Consider the following 24,164-nt stretch of genomic DNA (forward strand, 5'->3'; position numbering starts at 1 on the left):
TATTTAAAATTTCACAACTTAATCCCGCTGTCCACATATGTGTTTTTTTTTTTATTAGGGGCTACTAGTTACAAATCAAAAAGGAAAATGGAAAATGCACACAGCGGTCACGCTCGGGTCTCAGGACGTTAAATGAAAAACGTGATTTGTCTTTAGGCCCCAAGCAAGCAAGACAAAAGGCGACTGTGGAAGCAAGGGTGTAGCAGCCACGGGGGACGTGGGAGACACGTCCCCCGCACTCTTCAAAAAGGTGATTTTTGTGATACAGTGACAAAGGTGATACAGTATTCTTCGCATTTGTTACTTTGGGCTGACTGAGCGACCATCCAGTCAATCACAGGTGAGTTTCATGAGCCGAAACAACCCTTACGTAACAGGCCGCCAGTCATAAAGTGGATCTGAATGAATGTTGGTGAACGTAATCGAAACACTCGAGGCACTTGGACACATTTAAATCCCACAATGCACAGAGTAAAAAATACAATTGTGCACATGCACACTTGTCATTATTGTAACTGATTAAATAATTCATTCAGGACCAGCTTGTGCTCAGTCTTTTATTGTCGTGTGTGAAACAGAAGCAGGTGCTCCACAAGATGCCCTTTATTTTAATTTTGCAAAATTTTGCAATACTTGAATCCTTTAAATACTACAAATATTAAAAGTAAATAATATGTATATATTAATATAATACTTATATCATACTTATATATTAATATATACTGTAATATATTAATACTATTGGGTCTGTGCGAGCCACCTACTGACAGCTGTGTCCCCCCCACTTTTAAAATGACTGCTACGCCACTGCGTGGAAGGGAACACAAAACTCCATAAGATGTTGGTTAATGGAGAAAAGCCTTGAGAGAAACCAGGCTCAGCTGAGGGAGCCAGTTCCCCTCTGGCTAAACATCATAAACATAACATCAATATTAGTTAACTATTTGTAATACAAGATAACCAATTGATATGTTTTGATTGGCTGGAATTTTTTTGCTTCATTCAGCGTTTTCCGTTTTAGTGTTTTATCTGTTAATGCATATTAAGCGATTCTTTACCGATTCGTAGAACTCATAGAGGTTCAGCAGATCGTCCAGTTCATTCTTGCGTCTGTCGCTGCGCTGAAGGACAGAGTTGATGTTCTGCTTGAACTCTAGAAGAGCCGACCTTGACACAGCATTAGAGTCCCGCATTAACACTGCAGCTTTCTTCTGCTGCTCCTAGGAGAATAAAATAAACACCACAATAACTAGCTGGCTTTTTAGATGATTCAACATCCAAACATGAAATGACCTAGTTGAAAGTCAAACATGTACAGTGTCTGGTTTTGTTAAAGGTAAATTTGGGACTGGTCAAATAATACTTTTTATAACTTTTATCTTATGGATTCCAAAATAAACAATGTGCTGATCTAAAGAACATGTTGACACGTACTGTGGACTCCTCCATAAACTGGACCAGATTCTGTCTCATGTCATGAATGGAGCTCAAAGTGAGACTGTACGAGTCCAATGGAGCCAAATGTTTCTCACTCTCCACACAAAACCACCTCTTAACCTAAGGAAATATTACAAAACACAAGAAAGAATATTATCATCCCGTATTTTCTCCAATAATCCTATTGTTGTCTGTATAAAATAGTAGCAACAGGGTTCCAGTAAAAATCTGATTAAAAATATCCATAAAGAAATATATTTTTAGTGAAAATGAACATAGCCAAATTCCCTCAGAAGCAGTCAGTACTTTTGTCTTGATTCTTTCAAATTTTCTTTTTTGCATCAAATCAGATGTTGTGGTTGATCTCAGATCAGGGGTGCATTTCCCAAAAGCATCGTTACCAACATAGTACAACGATTTGGTGATTCCCGAAACCGTAGTTCCAGCGAACATTCGCAAACAGCATCGCAAAGTTGTGTGGTTGGGACTACAGCTCTTCATGTGGTTAGACATAGGCTTCTATATCTTTTATTCCATATATATATATATATATATATATATATATATATCTCTTTCATTACATATATATCTCTTTCATTATATATATCTTTCATGATATACAGGTGCATCTCAATAAATTAGAATGTCGTGGAAAAGTTCATTTATTTCAGTAATTCAACTCAAATTGTGAAACTCGTGTATTAAATAAATTCAATGCACACAGACTGAAGTAGTTTAAGTCTTTGGTTCTTTTAATTGTGATGATTTTGGCTCACATTTAACAAAAACCCACCAATTCACTATCTCAACAAATTAGAATACATCATAAGACCAAAAAAAAAAAACATTTTTAGTGAATTGTTGGCCTTCTGGAAAGTATGTTCATTTACTGTATATGTACTCAATACTTGGTAGGGGCTCCTTTTGCTTTAATTACTGCCTCAATTCGGCGTGGCATGGAGGTGATCAGTTTGTGGCACTGCTGAGGTGGTATGGAAGCCCAGGTTTCTTTGACAGTGGCCTTCAGCTCATCTGCATTTTTTGGTCTCTTGTTTCTCATTTTCCTCTTGACAATACCCCATAGATTCTCTATGGGGTTCAGGTCTGGTGAGTTTGCTGGCCAGTCAAGCACACCAACATCATGGTCATTTAACCAACTTTTGGTGCTTTTGGCAGTGTGGGCAAGTGCCAAATCCTGCTGGAAAATGAAATCAGCATCTTTAAAAAGCTGGTCAGCAGAAGGAAGCATGAAGTGCTTTCTTGGTAAACGGGTGCAGTGACTTTGGTTTTCAAAAAACACAATGGACCAACACCAGCAGATGACATTGCACCCCAAATCATCACTGACTGTGGAAACTTAACACTGGACTTCAAGCAACTTGGGCTATGAGCTTCTCCACCCTTCCTCCAGACTCTAGGACCTTGGTTTCCAAATGAAATACAAAACTTGCTCTCATCTGAAAGAGGACTTTGGACCACTGGGCAACAGTCCAGTTCTTCTTCTCCTTAGCCCAGGTAAGACGCCTCTGACGTTGTCTGTGGTTCAGGAGTGGCTTAACAAGAGGAATACGACAACTGTAGCCAAATTCCTTGACACGTCTGTGTGTGGTGGCTCTTGATGCCTTGACCCCAGTCTCAGTCCATTCCTTGTGAAGTTCACCCAAATTCTTGAATCGATTTTGCTTGACAATCATAAGGCTGCGGTTCTCTCGGTTGGTTGTGCATCTTTTTCTTCCACACTTTTTCCTTCCACTCAACTTTCTGTTAACATGCTTGGATACAGCACTCTGTGAACAGCCAGCTTCTTTGGCAATGAATGTTTGTGGCTTACCCTCCTTGTGAAGGGTGTCAATGATTGTCTTCTGGACAACTGTCAGATCAGCAGTCTTCCCCATGATTGTGTAGCCTAGTGAACCAAACTGAGAGACCATTTTGAAGGCTCAGGAAACCTTTGCAGGTGTTTTGAGTTGATTAGCTGATTGGCATGTCACCATATTCTAATTTTTTGAGATAGTGAATTGGTGGGTTTTTGTTAAATGTGAGCCAAAATCATCACAATTAAAAGAACCAAAGACTTAAACTACTTCAGTCTGTGTGCATAGAATTTCTTTAATACATGAGTTTCACAATTTGAGTTGAATTACTGAAATAAATGAACTTTTCCACGACATTCTAATTTATTGAGATGCACCTGTATATATACATCTATCTTTCATTACATATATAGGTTTACATATATATCTTTCATTACAAATATATCTTTCATTACATAGATATTTTTCATTACATATATATCTTTCATGATATATATATCTTTCAAAAGACTTTGACCATGTCTGCGGATTTGCAGAAAGCGGCGTTCTGTCACGTAAACGTGAGTGCTGCCATTTAGGGGATAACACATGGTTTCTGTCAGAGAACACAGCTTTAATGTGTTTATGTTAATGCATAAGTGCTGTTAATACATTTTTGAAGAGTGCGCATGTGCGTATGTGCGTCAGGGGAACACCGAAGTCTAATGTAAAGGGAAACTCCACTATTGCAGCACAATGCATCTGTCGCATTACAAAGTGTATGCCGCTTTCGAGTCTTCAGCAGCTTTCTCGTATTAAACGGCTTTCTGGTGTACGTGTAAATGAGCTATTATAATGAAATATTTGTGGAAGTTATTACTCCACACCCTGACTAACGTCACTAAGGACAGCTCAACCAATGTGGTTCGAATGATGGATGTGCGACACAGTAACTACGGTTTCGGGAAACAGTTGTGACTAGCTAGTTCATTTCTGCATCGCACTATGGTGGATACGCAGTGAGTTAAGTCGTTGTACTGGAAATGCACCCCTGGTTGGTTTGGTTCAAGGCTTAGAACTTTCTAAAATGCCCATAAAGAAAATACATGGCAAAAAAATATATATTTCCAGAACTCAGGACACTGAAAATGTCTCACCTCCTCATGTTGCTCCTGGGTCGAGCGCAGCTCCAGGAGAGTCTCCAGCTGCTGTAGTGATTTATTAGACAGAATGACCAGTTTATGGACCTCTTCATCCACCTGGTTGTACAGCGCACTGACCAGATCCACTGCACCCCTACACATCACATACTTTATTAATTTCGACAGCCACATAACCATTTGATAAAGTGTTTATATAAAAGATTTAATATTGAAAATATTTTTAAGAGGCACATCATGTGAATGTAAGGGAATCAAAAGTCAGAACCTGTAATTCTCATTCTCACACATCTCGTCTTTTCTGATGCGGGCCAGAAATGTGCCGCCCTCCAGCCGCAAGCGGTTCAGTTCTGTGTCTTCTAGAATGTTCTTCATGAGGTTCTTCTGCTGACCTATGACCTCTGACACCTCCTACAACAACACATATAACTGTCAACATGATTCAAACGCTTTAAAACAAGACGAGCAAATGCATCATCTTGAAATCTCTTCAACAGCTTGATGTTGAGGGATGTTACCAGCATCTCCACTGAACATTATTTATTTGACAAATACAGCTGACAGGGTCAGAATTACCTCAGAGGTCTTCAGACTGCCGATGTTGTTCAGTGTGTCAATGGAGTTTTGAAGGGAGGAGATCGCCGCGCTGCAGCTAGTTGCAAATGGTTCGATTTTCTGCCAGTTAAAAGCAAAACATTCATTTTCATCCACACCAAAGTTCAAACATGCGAACAATTTAAAACTGTACTGTGCTTTTCACAATGCATACCTGTCTGAAGTGAATGTAGTGGTTGTGGTCATATGGGAAGGTGCCTTCTAAGTCTCTGGTGAGTTGAGATGAATCAATGTGTTTCTGGAGAGCTCTCAGAGACGTCACAACTTCACACTGTGGAAGAAATATAGTTATATACTGTACAGGGGCTCCTAAACATGCTTTTAGACATACAGACAGACAGACGGATGGATGGACATACGGACAGACAGACAGACAGGACAGACAGACAGACAGACAGACAGACAGGGACAGACAGACAGACAGACAGACAGAGAGGCAGACAGACAGACAGTCAGACAGATGATAGATAGATAAATAGATAGATAGATAGATAGATAGATAGATAGATAGACAGACAGACAGACAGACAGACAGACAGAGACAGACAGACAGCCAGATAGATGATAGACAGACAGATAAATGGACAGACAGACAGACAGACAGATAGATAGATAGATACACAGACAGTCAGATAGATAGACAGACAGATAGATAGATGATAGACAGACAGACAGACAAATAGACAGATAGATGATAGACAGACAGACAGACAGATAAATAGACAGACATATTGATAGATACACAGACAGACAGACAGACAGACAGATAGATAGACAGACATATTGATAGACAGACAGACAGACAGAGGCAGACAGACAGACCGACAGACAGACAGATGATAGACAGACAGATAGATGATAGACAGACAGACAGATAAATAGACAGACAGACAGACAGATAGATAGACAGACAGATAGACAGATGATAGTTATATAGATAGACAGACAGACAGACAGACAGACAGATAGATGATAGACAGACAGACAGACAGATAAATAGACAGACAGACAGACAGACAGACAGATGATAGACAGACAGACAGATAAACAGACAGACAGACAGACAGACAGACAGACAGATAGATGATAGACAGACAGACAGATAAATAGATAGACAGACAGATAGATACACAGACAGACAGACAGACAGATAGATAGACAGACAGACATATAAATAGACAGACAGAGGCAGACAGACAGACAGACAGACAGACAGACAGATAGGATAGATAGATACACAGACAGACAGACAGACAGACAGACAGATAGATAGACAGATAGATAGACAGATAGATAGATAGACAGACAGATAGATACACAGACAGACAGACATATAGATAGACAGACAGACATATAGTTAGACAGACAGACAGACAGACAGACAGACAGATAGATAGATAGATAGATAGACAGACAGACAGACAGACAGACAGACAGACAGACAGATTTACTCACTGGAACTGTGAAGTCTCTCTCTAGTTTAACTGCAGAATCTTTGTCCACGAGTAACAGAACAGAGTAAAGTGCATTTGGTATAGAAGACTGATGGGACAGAACAAATAAAATGGCATTAATAAATATCAAAACACATGTCCAAAACACATTCATTAATACAAAGTCTAAATGGATTACATCATAAGAATATACTCATTATGAAACACTAGTTGAACATAAAGGATCTATTTCAAAGCCCTCTTCTCTCATATATTGTGTGTGTATCTGTTTGCAGGTTTAGACTGATCGTTGTCACAGTGTTGTTTGAGATACGAGCTCACACAGGCCCGTATGTCTGAAGCCCTGAGGACAGACTTTCTTCAAACATTTCACATCACTGACACAACAGAGCGTACATGAATATTTGCATGTATGCACTGTTCAAAAGCACAAGCCTGACCCAGAAACAATCAAACCTAAAACGGGCCAAAACTTTGCTGAGACTCTTTGCTGTTATTGTTTTGATAGATTTTTAATAAATAAAAGTTAACTAACTAACTAATATTTACCTTATTTAGCTAACTAATTAAACTGTACTTCATTTAGCGAACTAACTAAAATCAATTTAGCTAATTTAGCACACTGTAGAAGATGTAATTTGTAGTTGTAACTTACCCAACACTGCTAACTATCTACAGTTACTAACTAACTAACTAACTAATTATAAATTACTTAATGAAACTAACTAGCTAAAATCAATTTAGTTTTAGCTAAATATTTTAGTTAACTAATCAATTAATTAAATTAATGTAATTCATATAACTAACTTGTGTTAAAATGTACTTAATATATTAAACTAACTAAAATTTAGCTAATTTAGCTAACTAATTACATTTTACTTAATTTAACTAATCGACTAACTAAAACCAATTTAGCTAATTTAGCTATCAATTTTAGTTAACTAATGAATTTTTAAACTAGTTAATGCAGTTCTTTTAACTAACTACCAATCTAACTAACTAACTAATTTTTATTTAATTTAGCTAACTAATTCAAGTGTACTTAATTTTAGCAAACTAACTCAAATTAATTGAGCTTATTAAACTAACTAATAAAAATGTACTTAATTTAACTTACTGACTAACTCAAACCAATTTAGCTAATTTAGCTATCAATTTTAGTTAACTAATGACTATTATAAACTAGTTAATGCAGTTAATTTAACCAACAAACTAACTAACTAACTAACTAACTTTTTATTTAATTTAGCTAACTAATTCAAGTGTACTTAATTTTAGCAAACTAATTCAAATTAATTGAGTTTATTAAACTAACTAATAAAAATGTACTTAATTTAACTAATCAACTAACTCAAACCAATTTAGCTAATTTAGCTATCAATTTTAGTTAACTAATGACTATTATAAACTAGTTAATGCAGTTAATTTAACCAACAAACTAACTAACTAACTAACTAACTTTTTATTTAATTTAGCTAACTAATTCAAGTGTACTTAATTTTAGCAAACTAATTCAAATTAATTGAGTTTATTAAACTAACTAATAAAAATGTACTTAATTTAACTAATCAACTTACTAAAATCAGTTTAGCTCATTTAGCTATCAATTTTAGTTAACTAATGACTTTTATAAACTAGTTAATGCAGTTAATTTAACCAACAAACAAACAAACAAACTAACTAACTAATTTGTATTTAATTTAGCTAACTAAATAAAATGTACTTCATTTTAGCGAACTATACCTAAACTTAATTGAGCTAATTAAACTAACTAATACAAATGTACTTAATTTCACTAAACTTTTAACTAACATTTAGCTAAAATCTATTTAGTTAATTTAGCTAACAATTTTAGTTCATTAATAATTCAGTTAAATAATAATTGAAACCAACTAACTAACTAACTAACTAACTAACTAACTAACTAACTAACTAGCTATATTTTCAGAATGGTTGTGTTTGTTTCATGAGCAGTGACAGTGTCTTGACCGTGTCTATACTCAGGAGTTCTGTGGTTAATTGATTAAGGACTAGGATTCATGACTTGATGAAATGATGTGTCGTCTCACCTGAAACTGAGACAGCGCAGATAAAAGTGTCGAAGCGACGGGCTGCCTGCGACTGTCCACGACAACTGTCAAACCCAGATTGCATTTCTCCCTCCTGAAGACAAGGGAAGACATTTAGCATATAGGACTGCGACAGAATGTGTCTTGCTTTATCGTAATGCACCAACAGCAAAGACTTTCCATGTTGATTATGTGAGTGATGTGCCCACTGGTTTGGTGCCACAGAGATGTAGCTGAGATTACGAGACACACACTGCAGCACAGGAAGTGTAAATGAGAGAGCATTCTAACCAGCAGAAAAACGAGCAGAGTGTGAATGCATTTCTTACCGCAGTCTGTGGCAGAAGTAGCACAGCAGCCCAGTGATCTCATTCACAGTGCAACATGCATGTGTCCACACCTGATTTCTTGTGCACACCTGCAGCACTGCTCTACCACTGCGGTCTTGATTACCTGTGGTGGAGTGGTTTGCGTGAGACAGGGGTTGGTAAAGTTTGATGATTTCCCTGATCAATCAAAACGACATTGTTTTGCAACGAATCTTAAAAAGATAACATTTTGAAACATCTGCAGACAGATGTGGCCCCCAATCACGTACCAGGTAGAGTGATCGCACCAGAGGTCAAGAGTTCCTGGTTGACCTGTGTCATCAGTGAGGGCAGAGACGGGGTACAGACAGTAGAGGGCGCTGTGGATGGGGCAGGACATACTGATGGTCTATTGGAAGGTTTGGGAAGCAGAAGTTCATCACCACTGGTACTGCTCCTCCTCACGCTGGACCGGACACCCTCTTCAGAGAGAGCTATGAACACAATCGACCAGAAAATGGAATCTCATTACTACGGTAACGACTAGGAATAAACAGGCTGTTTGTTGAATCACTTTAAAACTCCTGAGTCAATGATTTGTTTGTGTCTTCACTCAGAATGTTACAATGTTTTTGAATCTACTTGACAACATTGGCTGTTTGTTTGAAATTATGATTCCTTGGACTATATAGAAAAAAAAGCCATTTCAGAGCAAACACTTAAATATTATTTATGAAGTCATTTGTTTGAACTTTGAGCAAGTGTATAAGGACATTATCTTTTGAGTAATAAATTATGTCTATAATTGGGCTGAGCACTATAGGTAATAATATATATATATTTCAAGGAGCATAATACTTGTTGACCCCTCTCCAAACATAGCGCTTATGGTTGTGAACATAAAGCTCTATTTTGGTCTCGTCACTCCAAATTACAGTGTGCCAGAAGCTGTGAGGCATATCAAAGTGTTGTCGGGCATATTGTAACCGGCTTTTTTGTGGCATTGGCGCAGTAAAGGCTTCTTTCTGGCAACTCGACCATGTAGCTCATTTTTGTTCAAGTATCGTCGTATTGTGCTCCTTGAAACAACCACACCGTCTTTTTCCAGAGCAGCCTGTATTTCTCCTGAGGTTACCTGTGGGTTTTTCTTTGTATCCTGAACAATTCTTCTGGCAGTTGTGGCTGAAATCTTTCTTGGTCTACCTGACCTTGGCTTGGTATCAAGAGATCCCCGAATTTTCCACTTCTTAATAAGTGATTGAACAGTACTGACTGGCATTTTCAAGGCTTTGGATATCTTTTTATATCCTTTTCCATCTTTATAAAGTCCCATTATCTTGTTACGCAGGTCTTTTGACAGTTCTTTTCTGCTCCCCATGGCTCAGTATCTAGCCTGCTCAGTGCATCCACGTGAGAGCTAACGAACTCATTGACTATTTATACACAGACACTAATTGCAATTTAAAAGGCCACAGGTGTGGGAAATTAACCTTTAATTGCCATTTAAACCTGTGTGTGTCACCTTGTGTGTCTGTAACAAGGCCAAACATTCAAGGGTGTGTAAACTTTTGATCAGGGCCATTTGGGTGATTTCTGTTATCATTATGATTTAAAAAGGAGCCAAACAACTATGTGATAATAAGTGGCTTCATATGATCACTATCCTTAAATAAAACATGATCAGTCATATTTTCAAAATCAATGCCAAAATTTCACAATTTCTGCCAGGGTATGTAAACTTTTAAGCACAACTGTATATATATATATATATATATATATATATACACACACACACACACACACACTCAAAAAAATAATCTTAAAATTTTAATTTCATAAAATTCCATCAAATTTAATAAAATAATAATAATAATAAATTTTAAACTAAATATTTTAAATTATATTAATATAAATGTCTTAAATATTACACAATTTAATTTAATTTTGTTATAAAATATAAATGCGTAAATATTAAAAATGGGCTAAAATATTTTTTGAAATGTTATATATATATATATATATATATATATATATATATATATATATATATATATATATGTGTGTGTGTGTGTGTGTGTGTGTTAGAATAACATTTGATCACCAAAAAAATGTTGGCCATATTTATATAAAATGTATATGTAAATGTATATAATATTTGTATTATGTTTTTGTGATCAGATACATAAAGCAGAATACAAACAGATTTTTAGGTACAATCAAAACAATATAGAAGGTGTAAGAATACATAAAACAATACTAGCAATAATTAAAAATATATGATATTTCTAATAATAAATAATAATAATATACAACCACAATGATAGTCATGACATGGTATGAGATATATATTAAATATGATCAAAAGCTATATTTCTCAGCCCAAATATAGACATAATTTACTATACTGAAAAAAATGACAAGATTTACAATTAAAGTAAATTTTCATTGAGTAAAAATCTGCTTCATGACATAATATTGATTGTGAGTCAGCGAGTAAATTTAACAAACATTTCAGTTACCAAACGTAACAACAAAATCAACAATAAATACAGTGCAAATAAACTTGCTCATTAATTATTCAAGCCCAGTGAATGCTGGGAAAATTTACGTAAAAATGTACTTCTTTTATTTACCAAATGAGCGAATAAATATGAGAAGGTTTTCTACTTTAGGACTGACACATGATGACACGTTATAAAGATAACAAACAATCATACTTTTTTATTTTTTTATTTTTACATGCTTAAATTTGCTTAATAATTTCAAGCTCACACATTAACTTATTCAATGTAGAAAGTACTTAATCTTTTCTGCTACATTGTAGTCGGCAGATACTTATAAACTTGCTTAAAGTTCAAACTAATATTTAAATGTAGAGATGAAAAGAATCAGTTTTGTGCACTACTCTTATCAGTCTTATATCTACGTTTCACTATATAGCACACATAGTGGGTTGACTATCAGGCAGTTAGAAAGATCGTGTTCGGGGGTTTTGATAAAAACTAAACAGTGAGTCAATGTTGAGTCACGATCGAGACCAGGTGTGTGAACGCATGAACAAACTCTTCAGATGACTGTAATACACACACTCAGTTTGTAAGCCCTCAGGCTCCAGTTAAAGGAATGCTGCGACTGGCATTCCCAGCTAAGGCAGATGTTTGTGAACTTTCTCCAGAATTTAAACCCTCAGGCTTTATCTTCTCAACCTGGTGACCCAAAACAATACAACACAACCTCTCAGGATGAGGATAAAAAGCAGAGACCAACTTTCAGAGACGCTTTACACAAAAACTTTGTTTATTCCTACTCATGAAACCCACATGAGGACTTCATTAAATCTGAGTTTTGTGTCTTTTAGTCTATGTCTGTTTGCTTTGAGGCCATCTATATTCTAGTGTGCTCCGATAAGTCGACAAAATAATATATTTTTAGCACATATATGCATTTAAAATGCACAGTTTTTCTCTTCCAGGACTACAGACGACACATATTGATGACTCATCCTGTATTAAGGGGCATATACAACTTTTTGTCCAATAAAACACTCTCTACAATGACTAGCAATAGCATGTAGCAAATCATGGTTCAAGGCTGACAAACTAAAAGCTAGTGGCTATTTAAAATAGGAGACAAGCCCTTCGATATGTTCTGTCTCAACTTGCATTGGGATAGTTTTAATATGTTTAGTATGTTTATTATAAGACAACCTCCGGCACTGTATATGTACAGTATATTAACCTCCTGAGACCCGAGCGTGACTGCTGTGTGCATTTTTCATTCCCCTTCCTGATTTGTGACTAGTAGCACCTAATAAACATGCAAAAAAACAATTTTTTTAGATCAAATCGTTTTCCTAATAATGTATGTCCACATATGTGGACAGCGGGACTAAGTTGTGAAATTGTAAATAATACTAAGCTATAGAAAGTCTGATTTTGTTCATCAAATACTTTATTATGTTTTCAGGAGTGTTGATTATTCATGTTACAGACATTACATCAGAAATTAGCATAATTAATTCTGATTCAAAGTAATTACCAGCATCATCCAATCACTGTCAACCATGTTAAAATAAAATGATACATTATAAATTGTGAATCTATGTACTGATTATCATTGTCACATGTCTGTCAAACATGTTGAGTGATCCAAACATCATCTGCAGCCTGAAACTGAACTTTTGATCAGATTTTAGGAGTGAATGCACTTAACTGCATAGAGAGCTATAGGATGCTCCCTTGCTCCCTATTTAGTGAATGACTTAACCTCCAGTGTGCTGTCTGTCTGCACTGGTCTCAGAACAGTTTGAAATGCACCTTATTTTCATCCTAACTCCATATAAAGCCTCTGAAAGACACATTTTCAGCTTTTGGATGCATTCATTGATTCTCAATGCACTGTAAATAGAGGATATTTTAAATGAAAATGATCCTATAGTCCACGTCCGTGGTCATTGTGTTTAACAGCGTGCCGTTTCGCAATATATCGATGCAATTTTTAAAATGGCATATCGGGTGAAACTAGAGACTCTAATCTTTTGACTCAAATTGGTTTTAATGTAAAAACTTAATGAGGTTTCTTACCAGATGTAGTTTTGCTGTCGTTTCTCCCAAAGACCTACTCCGCTGTGGTCGGCGCCATGTTGTTTGGTCACATGACTCAGTGCGTCGAAAGTTTAAGCCTTTAATGACAGCCTAGAGTCTCCTCAACTGAGATCAGTCAGTTTAAATGAAATGAAATTATGCATAGCCTATAGCGAAGCCAAAGCGTAACGTCCACACAAGTGGACACGGGGTCTCAGGAGGTTAAAGCTAGCAGGCTACATGTAGCCTTTGGGTAAAGTGTGCTATGTTTTCTCTGTCTAAAATTAAGCTTAAAAGCTAACAAGCTTTTGACGCCATATAAATGGAATGTGTAAAAATTTACCATTTCTTTTCATCCAAGTAGAGTCATGTTAACACACATATTGTTTATGTCTTGTGTCTATACTTTTGAAACAGTGAGTATTTTAATGTTTATGGACTGGCCCCCATTCACTTCCATTGTAAGTGCCTCACTGGAATCACAATTTTTAATAAACGAGATGAAAATATTTTTTGTGGTGATCAACATTATCCCACAAATGCTGTCGATTAATCTTTGATCCTTTTATCAAAGCTGTATTTTTACTAGTTCGCTGGTTCGAATCCCAGGGTGTGCTGAGTGATTCCAGCCAGGTCTCCTAAGCAACCAAATTGGCCTGGTTGCTAGGGAGGGTAGAGTCACATGGGGTAACCTCCTCATGGTCGCTTTAATGTGGTTCGTTCTCGGTGGGGCGCGTGGTGAGTTGAGTGTGGATGCCGCGGTGGATGGCATTAAGCCTCCACACATGCTATGTCTCCGTGGCAACGCGCTCAACAAGCCACGTGATAAGATGCGCAGCTTGATGGTCTCAGACGTGGAGGCAACTGAGATTCGTCCTCCGCCACCCGGATTGAGGCGAATCACTACGCCACCACGAGGACTCAGAGCGCATTGGGAATTGGGCATTCCAAACAGGTAAAAGCTGTATTTATTGGCAGGAAAATCAATAAGGTATATTAAATGAATTAAAAGACACACTACTGTCTCAATCAGGGTGATGACTTGAACAGATATAATTACTACAATTGGGGGGAAAAAAAACATGAATAATTTATATAACTGACCAAAATGTAGATATTCCCTTAATTTATGTAACGGAGCCAAAAACATAATAATAAACAGCATTTTATATAATATTTACTTTTAATGCTGTACTTGGACTCTTTTGAATCCGATCATTTACATCAACCATCTGAATGAACTGATTCATTAGAAAGAATCAGACTTGTGACGCTACATACAGTGTTGGATGTAATCTGATTACAAAGTAATTAGATACTGTAATCGAATTACTTTTAGGCACAAAAAGTAGTGTAACTCATTACATTGTAATTTACTGTAATCAGATTAGTTACTGACTTTCAATGAAAGTACTTTACTTGAGTTACAAATATTTTTAAGAAGTATTATTGATGTGTAATACAGTTCAAATGTAAATTCACGTTCATATGTCTTTTTGCATTTCGACAATGAACAAGGAGAAAATAAATATTATTTTGAATTTGTTGAGCAGAAAATCAAAAAAGTGTTTTAGAAAGTAACTTAAACGTAACGTAATTAGTAATGTGATTACATTTTTAATTACGTAATCAGCAAAGTAATCTGATTATAATTTTATGGAAGTAGCTTTAATAGCGTTAGTAGCGTTGCAACTTTCAGTTAGTTCCTCCCCAACACTGCCTAAAAACCTTGTAACAAGCAGCCAAACAACATTTGCTTGACTTTGCATACGACATCTGAGAGCTAAAGCCGAGCTCTGTGGTATCATGGGAACTGGGATCTAATCACAAGGCACCTACTGGAATCGCAAAGGCCAAGTACAACCACATCACCTGTCATCTGATCCAGCCTCAAAGTCATTGGCATTTGTTTTCGGAACAAAGTCTGAGCTGACCTCTACTTTGCTTGGGTTTAGTAATAGAATAGATATTACGTCGAGATGGGTTTACACTAAGCCGCTCTATAGCAGCCTCACTAACTCAGCGGGACACAATAGTTCCCATTATGACTAAGGGAAACCATCTGGATGGGAGCTGAAGAGCGCTGGGAGCGGAGCAGGTAACGGGCACACAGATGCTCCCTCAGGTGTGTCATCGGATCCGCTGTGGCTCTCAGCCGAGACTCAATGGCTCTGATTTTCATGTGCGGGAAAGGAGGCCATCGAGCAGAGGGACTACACACACTCTTTCAGAAGGGAATTTACTTAAATCAATGAATGTGTGTTTGTGAGTGTGTGTCAGACATCATAAAAAGAGAGTAAAATGAGAGTCATAGAGTATGAATTCATATCTAAGGGCATGTTCACTCAAACACTTCCTAGCAATAGACGCAGTGCCAGGAATGCAGGTGTTTCGACATGCATTTTTAACAGTTGTAGCTCTTTTTTACTTGACACGGGAAGACGTGAGACTTGGAGCAACGGTCAAAGAAGTCCATCTAGTGCATGTTTATATAGGAAAATAATTGAAAAACAGCATGAAAGGATGTAAAACGTGTTTGGTGTGTACCCCCTAACAATGTCCTAACCAGGTGTAACAGTAGCCAGCTGGTAAGTAGCTGTGCAGTGTGTAAACCTCCCTCCCCTGGCCTCAAAACATCTTTGATTTGTAATACACAACTACTGTTTTCAGACCAATGAGATTTAACTATAGGCGGAGCTATCCAGCACAACATAGTGTAAATTAAAACAAATCGACCAACAAAATGCAATGTCGCTTGTTGTGGAAGTGGCTGGTTATATCAGAAACTCATATCAGAAATTTCGACTTGCTCTTTGTTTATTTTAAGAAGCAAAAAAGCAAAAAATCACAGTGAAAGTAAAGTGGAAGTCAGTGGGGCCAGTCCATAAATGTTGCAAAAGCACAGCTACAAGATAAAACCATTATGCATGTTAATATAGTGTGATAAGATCACTTATCTTATCATTATACAGTAACACCCAATATTACAACTTCTTTGTCATGACAACATAACGCTGGTAAACCCTGTAATATTATAAGCAGTGTAACATGTGGGTAAAAATCTGATTTTATTGCGCAAAATTCATGTTAACATGAATAAGGTTAGCATCTTGTCACTAACATTTTTTAAAACAGTGTGTATTTTTATGTTTACGGATCGGCAACATTCACTTCTATCGTAAGTGCCTTACTGAAACCACGATTTTTGCTCTCTCTTTTTTTTTTTTTATAAACGAAGGACGCGTCGAAATATTTTTTTGCGGCAATAAATATTATGCCACAAATGCTGTAAATTGAGCATTAAATAATTTTGAAATATGGAAGAGGCAAGATTTTTGCTTTTTAATTGAAAGTTTAGCTTGTTAAAGGAGCTGTAAACGATTTTAGCCATTCTAGAATTTCACCAAACTGAGCCGCTGGATTAGCCACGCCCCCTTTTTCCAAAACCCCGCACTCCAAAGATACCAAATTAGCTTTATTGAGACCGACACGAGCAGAAACGGTTGTCAAAAACAACAGCAGCAAAATAGCGCCCTCCTCTGACAACTGTTATGAGCAACATGGCATAAAAATGGCATTAAGCCTCAATATTTCGCTGCAACTACAATACTATGAGAACGCACAAAATGATTGACAGGCAGCAAGCATCACTGTCTGCGGACAAACATTTGTTTGCTGTTTACAGAGTCTAGAGCTGTCACAGAGACAGATGAGATATCTCACAACACTTATTTCAGTAATATCTTTCAGGGAGTAGTACATTTTTTTTGCAAACCTCTCCATGAAATAAATCGCTTACAGCAACTTTAATTAATAGTTTGCACTTATACAACCCTTCCACTTCATGTAAGAATTCCGGACAGTTTGTAATTTCCTGCGGATAGGCCCAAACACTCCCCTCGCCTGCAACATTAGACAGAAGGCAAAACACTCTTTCTTTTAAACTTTCAACGGCAGGAAGAGCTAAATAAAACAGTGCAGTCTCCCTGGCAACATGTTCCCAAACGCGTTCAGCACAGTATCATGCCTTTGGGGTACAGGACCTCATCTTAACAGAACATCATGTTGGAAAGAAAAGCACGCCTATGAAGGGTAGGGCCATGCCTGTCACTGAAACATTCCAAAACACAAACGCTATTAGCCCTCACATGCAGACACGAGACATAAATTCAGTCCTGAGGATTTACAAGCCTGCTCACAGACGAGCTGGTTGATGGACCTGCACTGCCTGAAACTTGGATTTAGGATGGACCCCATTGAACCTCACCGAAATGACCAGTGATGTACCTCACTGATCTCTGCCTGCATCACCTTTGTCTATTGATGGACTACACTCTTATAATGGAATACATAGACTATCAAATAATTGCCAACTTAGTCATTAATCTTACAGTTCATATAAAATCTTTGTTTTAAACACTGACCCTTAACACTTACTTAGTTTACTAATTTTAAACCATGACTTGCACTGCACATAAATAACTTTGCGGTTTAGCCAGAGGGGAACTGGCCCCCACAGTGAGCCTGGTTTCTCCAAAGGTTATTTTTTTTTTTTTATCAAACTACACAATGATGACTTTATAGATATTAGAGTTTCATTTTCTGTTAATGCATGATTTTCTGTAAAGCTGCTTTGAAATGATGTGTGTTGTGAAAAGCGCTATACAAATAAAAATGACTTGACTTGACCTGCATTTAGCTGCAGGTGATACAGTAATTACCCATCAATGCACTGAACCACAACAGACTGTCTGTAAACCCCCAGGCTGCATGATTTGAAAAGGGAAGCTAATTCTGGTTTCTGCCAGAATGAGGGAACGTGCAGTACGTTGGTTAGAAGGCAAAACAGGTTGTCAAGAGATGCTTTTGGTCAGAACTGTGACCTTGTCAGTTTTCTGGAACAACATCCCTATTAACCAATCAGATTTTAGGCTAAGGTTTAAGTTAGGGTTAAGGCGGCAATCTACTTCAGGTTAAATCGAAGAAAGAATGAGTGCGAACAAAATCTGGCCAAAAAGGTGTTTTTGAGTTTGTTGCGGTGGTTTGAAACAGCGCCACTGGTCCATGTGATAGGTGGGTGTGACTTAGTGCTCCACCAACTTTCACGTCAACATCTTTTGCGGTTAATTTCTTCACTTATTCAAGATCAGTCAACATGAACACACTTGAGTTGGAGTCTTTCACTTGCTTTTGCTCGCGTGCCAATGATGAATAACTATGTTTGAATTTATGACAGTTTTAGTATCAAGTATAATACTGGATGGAATATTTTCAATTTGCCCAAGTATAAAGTGCTGATTGGGGGTTGGCATCTCTTATATGGTAACCCTGAGCATGTTAAAAGCTTGTGGAGGCATGTTGGATTCCAGTGCAAGATAGTTGAAATATCCAATGTATCATCGGGTGATTAATACAGCTTCTTTTACTGATTTCATGTGAATTCCAAGTCAAGTTAGATGACAAGTCTAGGGCGATATATCGAATATTAACGATATAATCGAGCTAATTTTGCTGACGATGTAAAATCGACCAATATCGTGAATATCGCAATGATTTTAATGAGCTTTAATTTGGCCATTAAGTTTCATAAAGAATAGACTAATTTCACGATCCTTCAGGGCTACACAATTAATCAAAATGGCGAGTTGGTCATATGTGACTGTTATTCCACAAAACGCTGTGATTTAAAGACAGATAAACATGGTCTGTGTGTGATTCAGAACAAACCAGTGACGCGCTGATCTGTGTGCATGTGCATATGCATGGCGGCACTCAGTTCACATGCATTGTGAAGTCAAAGTAATGCAGGTTCAAGCATTCGCACAATTACAAACATTAGTAACCGCAACAAGATATTATACAATTCTACAAACGGGGCATCGTATAACAGAAAAGGCAACGATTACAGCGTTTCAGGAAATGTGGAACACTGTAAACTGCTACATACACATGGCCTTTTCTGTGTCGCAATAAAAGCCCCAGGTGGAGAAGTAAACAGGACAGAAATAAATGACTTTTGTATAACGCAAATCTAACAATCAGAACAATAATGATAATTCAGTTTTATATTATAATAATAAAACCTGACGTGTCCCACAGTAATAAATTAGTATTATGCAATGTTCAACTGGGGTTTCAAAAATAAGTCAGTGAAGTAGCTTTGTACTCCTTGTTCATTCACAAAAATGTATTAGTAAAAACATTTGAAGGATATTTTAAATAATGCTTTTTATTAAGCCACTATGTATCATTCTAAATGAAATATAAATATAAAGTGCATATCAATGAAAATGACTGAAGTTCATTCTCCCTAATTAACGAATTATTTTAAAATAGATTTTTATTTGGGGGCCTGGGTAGCTCAGCGAGTATTGACGCTGACTATCACACCTGGAGTCGCAAGTTCGAATCCAGGGCATGCTGAGTGACTCCAGCCAGGTCTCCTAAGCAACCAAATTGGCTCGGTTGCTAGGGAGGGTACAGTCACATGGGGTAACCTCCTCGTGGTCATGATTAGTGGTTCTCGCTCTCAATGGGGCGTGTGGTGAGTTGTGCGTGGATCGCGGAGAGTAGCATGAGCCTCCACATGCTGTGAGTCTCCGCGGTGCCATGCACAACAAGCCACGTGATAAGATGCACGGACTTGGATGAAATGATGGTTCCTCTGATAAAAAAAAAAAACTAACAACTTTTGAGCCATTTTAGAGCAAATATATAATTATCGAGATATATATCGACAAGGGCATAGATTTGGCTTGAACATTGGGGGGGTTACAGTGTGAAGAATATACATGTTTCCACTGATTATTGTATAAATATTGGGGGTGGTTGTACTTGCTTGTTTTGATTATTGGGGGGGTTACCTCCCCCATACCCCCCAGAAACCCCTGTATATCAAATATCGTCAATAGGCTGAAAAATATCGAGATATAATTTTTAAAGCCATAACGCCCAACCCTAATGACAACATATTTGTTCACATTGTTTTTTACATGTAGTCAGGACAGCATATATCTCATATTTAAATATCCTCTAAATGCCGGCACTAGCAGCATGGGCAGTATCTTAATGTTATACCGTGCAGCTGTTTCAACCTTCTTTCTAGCTCTGAGTGAAGGCCGAAGAAGAACTTTGCCATGAGTGTATCGGAGTTAGGGTTAGGTTTTAGGGTAAGGGTTGGGTTAGGGTTAGGTTTAGGATCAGGGGTTAGGTTAGCAGTATAATTACAGATGTAATTAAATGCATGTAATTTAAATGTAAGCCTTAGTGGGTTCTTGGTGCCCCTGCAGGAGATCCAATCTCAAATCTGAAATGAATCCTGCTCTCCCAATAAAAAAAAAGGCAAGAAGCCCAAAAAAGATACTCTGCAGTGTTCTTTATGTATGGAGCATTTTCAAAGGGCTGAAAAATGCTATTTTACCTGAGTTCTCTTTGCTGCTCCGTTTCTCTAAGCCAGGAAAGGCTGCTTCCAAGTCCAGTTTGCCGAAACGGAATGCATAACCATTCATAAGTTTCTTTGGAAGTCCACTACATGATCCACCAGAGGAAGATCGAGTCCGATGACCTTTAACCTGTGGGCCTTTGTTAGTACGTTCAAGAGATTTGGAGCGTCTCTCCCCTGGACTGAGCTCAGCGCTTTTAACACCCTGTGTTTGTGGGACACGAGAACCGGAGCGAGATTCCTCACCTCCCAACCAGTCATGGGCACAGATCCTTCGAGGAACCTGCTCCTTTGCAACAGAGCGGCTGTCCGAACCTCGTTGCAGTCTTGGCTCTGACTCTGTTGCCTCTTCCAGAATTGATTCGGAGCTGGAGCCCAGATTCATCGGGTTCTGCAGCGCCTCCATATATGACTTACGGAAAAGCCGTCGTGACTCAAAAGCCGCAGAATCTCTAGGATGGCGTTTACGAAGGCTGGGATTACTGAGGTCCGTGCTAAACAAAAGGCTTTTGTGACCAATTCCACCTCCGCTTCTGCCGAAACCCTGATCCGGGCTGCTCAAGGTGGGCGTCTGGGGAAGGGAGTGGGTTTTGGACGTGGGACTTTGCTTATCCATCTGGTGCAAGGTTGAGTCTTCCGGGTGGTGGGAGCTGATGCCCATATCCGTGAGGCTACGACTGAGGACGGGTTCCGACACAGTGGACTCCACCCCTTGTGAGTGCAGGGAGTCTCTGGAGCTGCGGCGACTGTCCAGTGTTCCCGTAGAGCCGCGGGTGCTACAGGTGCTCAGCTGACCTCGCAAGGCTTCACCGCCACTCCGCGCCTGCATGATGGCGTCGGCAGTGCTGGTCACGAACAAAGGGTTTACCACGTTCTTCCAGGGTGTCCGGTAAACCACGGTGCCTGTGCTGAGAAGGCAGTTCTGGAGAGGGTGCAGATTGCGCTCATGGGTTACATTCTGCAAGAAGTCAGGCGTGAAGACATTGCCGTACATGCTCTCGGCGACTGGGATCTCTGCAATGGCTTGCCCGCTCCCCGAAAGGCATTTTATGACCAGTTTGGCGGCCTTGCGGCCTAAAGGAACCACCTGAAGGTAGAAATCTCCCTGCCTCAGGCGTACTTTATGCAGGGGTGCGAGCTGCAGAACCACTTTCTCATGTAAACACAGTGGCCATCCTTCGTGGTACAGCAACAGGCCTTTGAATCGGAGCTGTGGAAAAAAAGGACAAATTATTCCAATTTAATTCCACATTCCTTACAGACGTCCTTCATATGCAGGCTACACTTTTAAAAAGTGGTTAGCAACAATACAAGTTGAACAACTACATTGAAGTCTACTTAAATGTGCATAGGGGAGACCAGGTCAAGTTGTCACTTTTTACTCCAGTGAATATTTCTCAGAATAGGTTAATTTTTGAAAGTCAGTTTCTGCATAGCCACATACCTAGTAGTCTTGGCTATTTTCATAGTTTTTGCCCAGGAACAAAATATAGGCAATTGAACACACGTTGACCTACAAGATAGCGTGGTATGTTGTCAGACTACATGGGGTAATTAGCCACAATGTAATCTGCCATTAAACCAGCGGCGTAGGTTTCATGTGAACATTAGCATGTTTCCACTATCGGGGCAAAAGGAGGGCGTGCTAGTGCATGCCAGGGCCAGTTACGTTCCCACTGTTGCTTCCGGGGCATCATCGTGCCTCCTCGGGGCTTCCTAGGGGCCAACAGCCAAGCGCCCTGGCCCGCCGATTACCCTTGGGCCAAAGAAGGCCAAATGGAGATTGAGGGAGGGTCAATGTCAAAGGTGGAGCTTCGCTGAGTCAGATCAGAAGGTCAGCACCAAGATACTCATTTTCCAATTTTTCTAACTATCTAGCTACCAGATTACCTCAACAGATTAACTGAGAATAGAGAATCATCAGTACTGGTCAGTAGATGAAATCAGGGCTCTTTTGAATATTTGGGCAAGTTGTGTATCCAGCGCACAACGGTACAGGTTCGGACATTTTTTTTACAAATTGCGGGCACAGTACAAATCTGTGTTTTTTTTCGAGGGCTAGCTAGTCTCCAGAGACTGATACTTCAGCTTGAGCTTCTCTCTTGTGAAACTGCCAGGATGTGCGACATTGGCACCAGGGCGGCGTATTAAGGGCGGGTTTTAGGGCAACACTGCAGGGCTATTGGCCCGATGGTTGGAATGCAGATCGATTTTGGTCTTGCGGCTCGAGGTCTGAGGTTATTAGCCCCGTCTGACCAGTTGATAGCCCTGGCTCGCACTGGCCAATAGTGGAAAAGCAGCTATTGTGGGGCAATGGGGGAGGGTGTCACCACTTTCACAACCACAAAAACTAAATCTTCATCTCTTAAAATGTACATGTGCATTAAACAGCTTGTCATAGGCTTTTCAGCCAAATTTAAAAAGTAAAACAATTATGGGGCACAAAAGGATTCATTAAACAACAAAAATGGAAAGAGTAACATACAAAAATATCAAAACATTGTGGCCAACATATTGTAATTTATACATTTATGCCAATTAAAACACATGACAACCTGACTTTTATAAAATATAAATAAATAAATAAAAAATACCTTTGTCCTAAGAATGCATTTAAGCTTTTCGGTAACAATCTGCTTTCATAATGTATGCCAGTGTGGTTTGATTATGTTCGCTTGTTTACTAAAGTGCTATAACACAAATATGAAAGTAAAAATTTACTTTGGAAGGTAGAATTCAAGATGGTTATGAAATAGGTGTTTGATACCAAAATACAAATCGTCTGCTAGATAAAACACACATTTACATAATTGGACTTTTGACCCCAAATATTATTGTTACTGAGCAGTTGTGACAACTTCCCCCTGTGACAACTAGCCCCGGTCTCCCCTATATCTTTTAAAATACATAACTATCAGGTATACATATTATCTGGCACAAAAACAATGAAGATCTTAATTATGGTTACAGCATTAAACAACAGTTGAATAGATTCACACTAAATACAACTAATAAAATGATAAAAAACTCAGTGAGTGAAAAACAGCGGCATTTGATCATTGTCTGAAAGTAATAATCCCAGTGTTGAATACAACAGCGTACGGTTTCAGATATGCACTCACACAACACAACCCTGCAGAAATCAAACACCTCCCATAGCGTTTAATTTCACACTGATCCTCTTTGCCAAGTTCACCGCGGTGAGTTCACTACACTCTGTGTTTGGGCCATTTGGGAGATGGAGGCTGTTGTTCAGAACAATAATGGACCTTCTTTCAATCTGAAATATTCATACTCCTTCTCA

General features: G+C 38.3%; 1 protein-coding gene across 2 annotated transcripts in view; it reads right to left on the bottom strand.

Moving 5' to 3' along the window:
- Positions 1–24,164, bottom strand: part of LOC127453633 (pleckstrin homology domain-containing family G member 4B-like) — a 62,408-nt gene that overhangs the window by 19,773 nt on the left and 18,471 nt on the right. For both annotated transcript variants that reach the window (XM_051720171.1, XM_051720173.1), the window contains exons 3-13: positions 20,840–22,070; positions 9,127–9,330; positions 8,858–8,981; positions 8,529–8,622; positions 6,461–6,547; positions 5,160–5,276; positions 4,967–5,065; positions 4,659–4,801; positions 4,388–4,526; positions 1,435–1,557; positions 1,059–1,220 (exon numbers count right to left, since the gene is read on the bottom strand). In XM_051720171.1, coding sequence (XP_051576131.1) covers positions 1,059–1,220; positions 1,435–1,557; positions 4,388–4,526; positions 4,659–4,801; positions 4,967–5,065; positions 5,160–5,276; positions 6,461–6,547; positions 8,529–8,622; positions 8,858–8,981; positions 9,127–9,330; positions 20,840–22,070 — 2,523 coding nt within the window. The remainder of the gene's footprint in view (positions 1–1,058; positions 1,221–1,434; positions 1,558–4,387; positions 4,527–4,658; positions 4,802–4,966; positions 5,066–5,159; positions 5,277–6,460; positions 6,548–8,528; positions 8,623–8,857; positions 8,982–9,126; positions 9,331–20,839; positions 22,071–24,164) is intronic.

This window comes from Myxocyprinus asiaticus, chromosome 16, assembly GCF_019703515.2.
Source record: "Myxocyprinus asiaticus isolate MX2 ecotype Aquarium Trade chromosome 16, UBuf_Myxa_2, whole genome shotgun sequence".
NCBI classification, from domain to species: Eukaryota; Metazoa; Chordata; class Actinopteri; order Cypriniformes; family Catostomidae; genus Myxocyprinus; species Myxocyprinus asiaticus.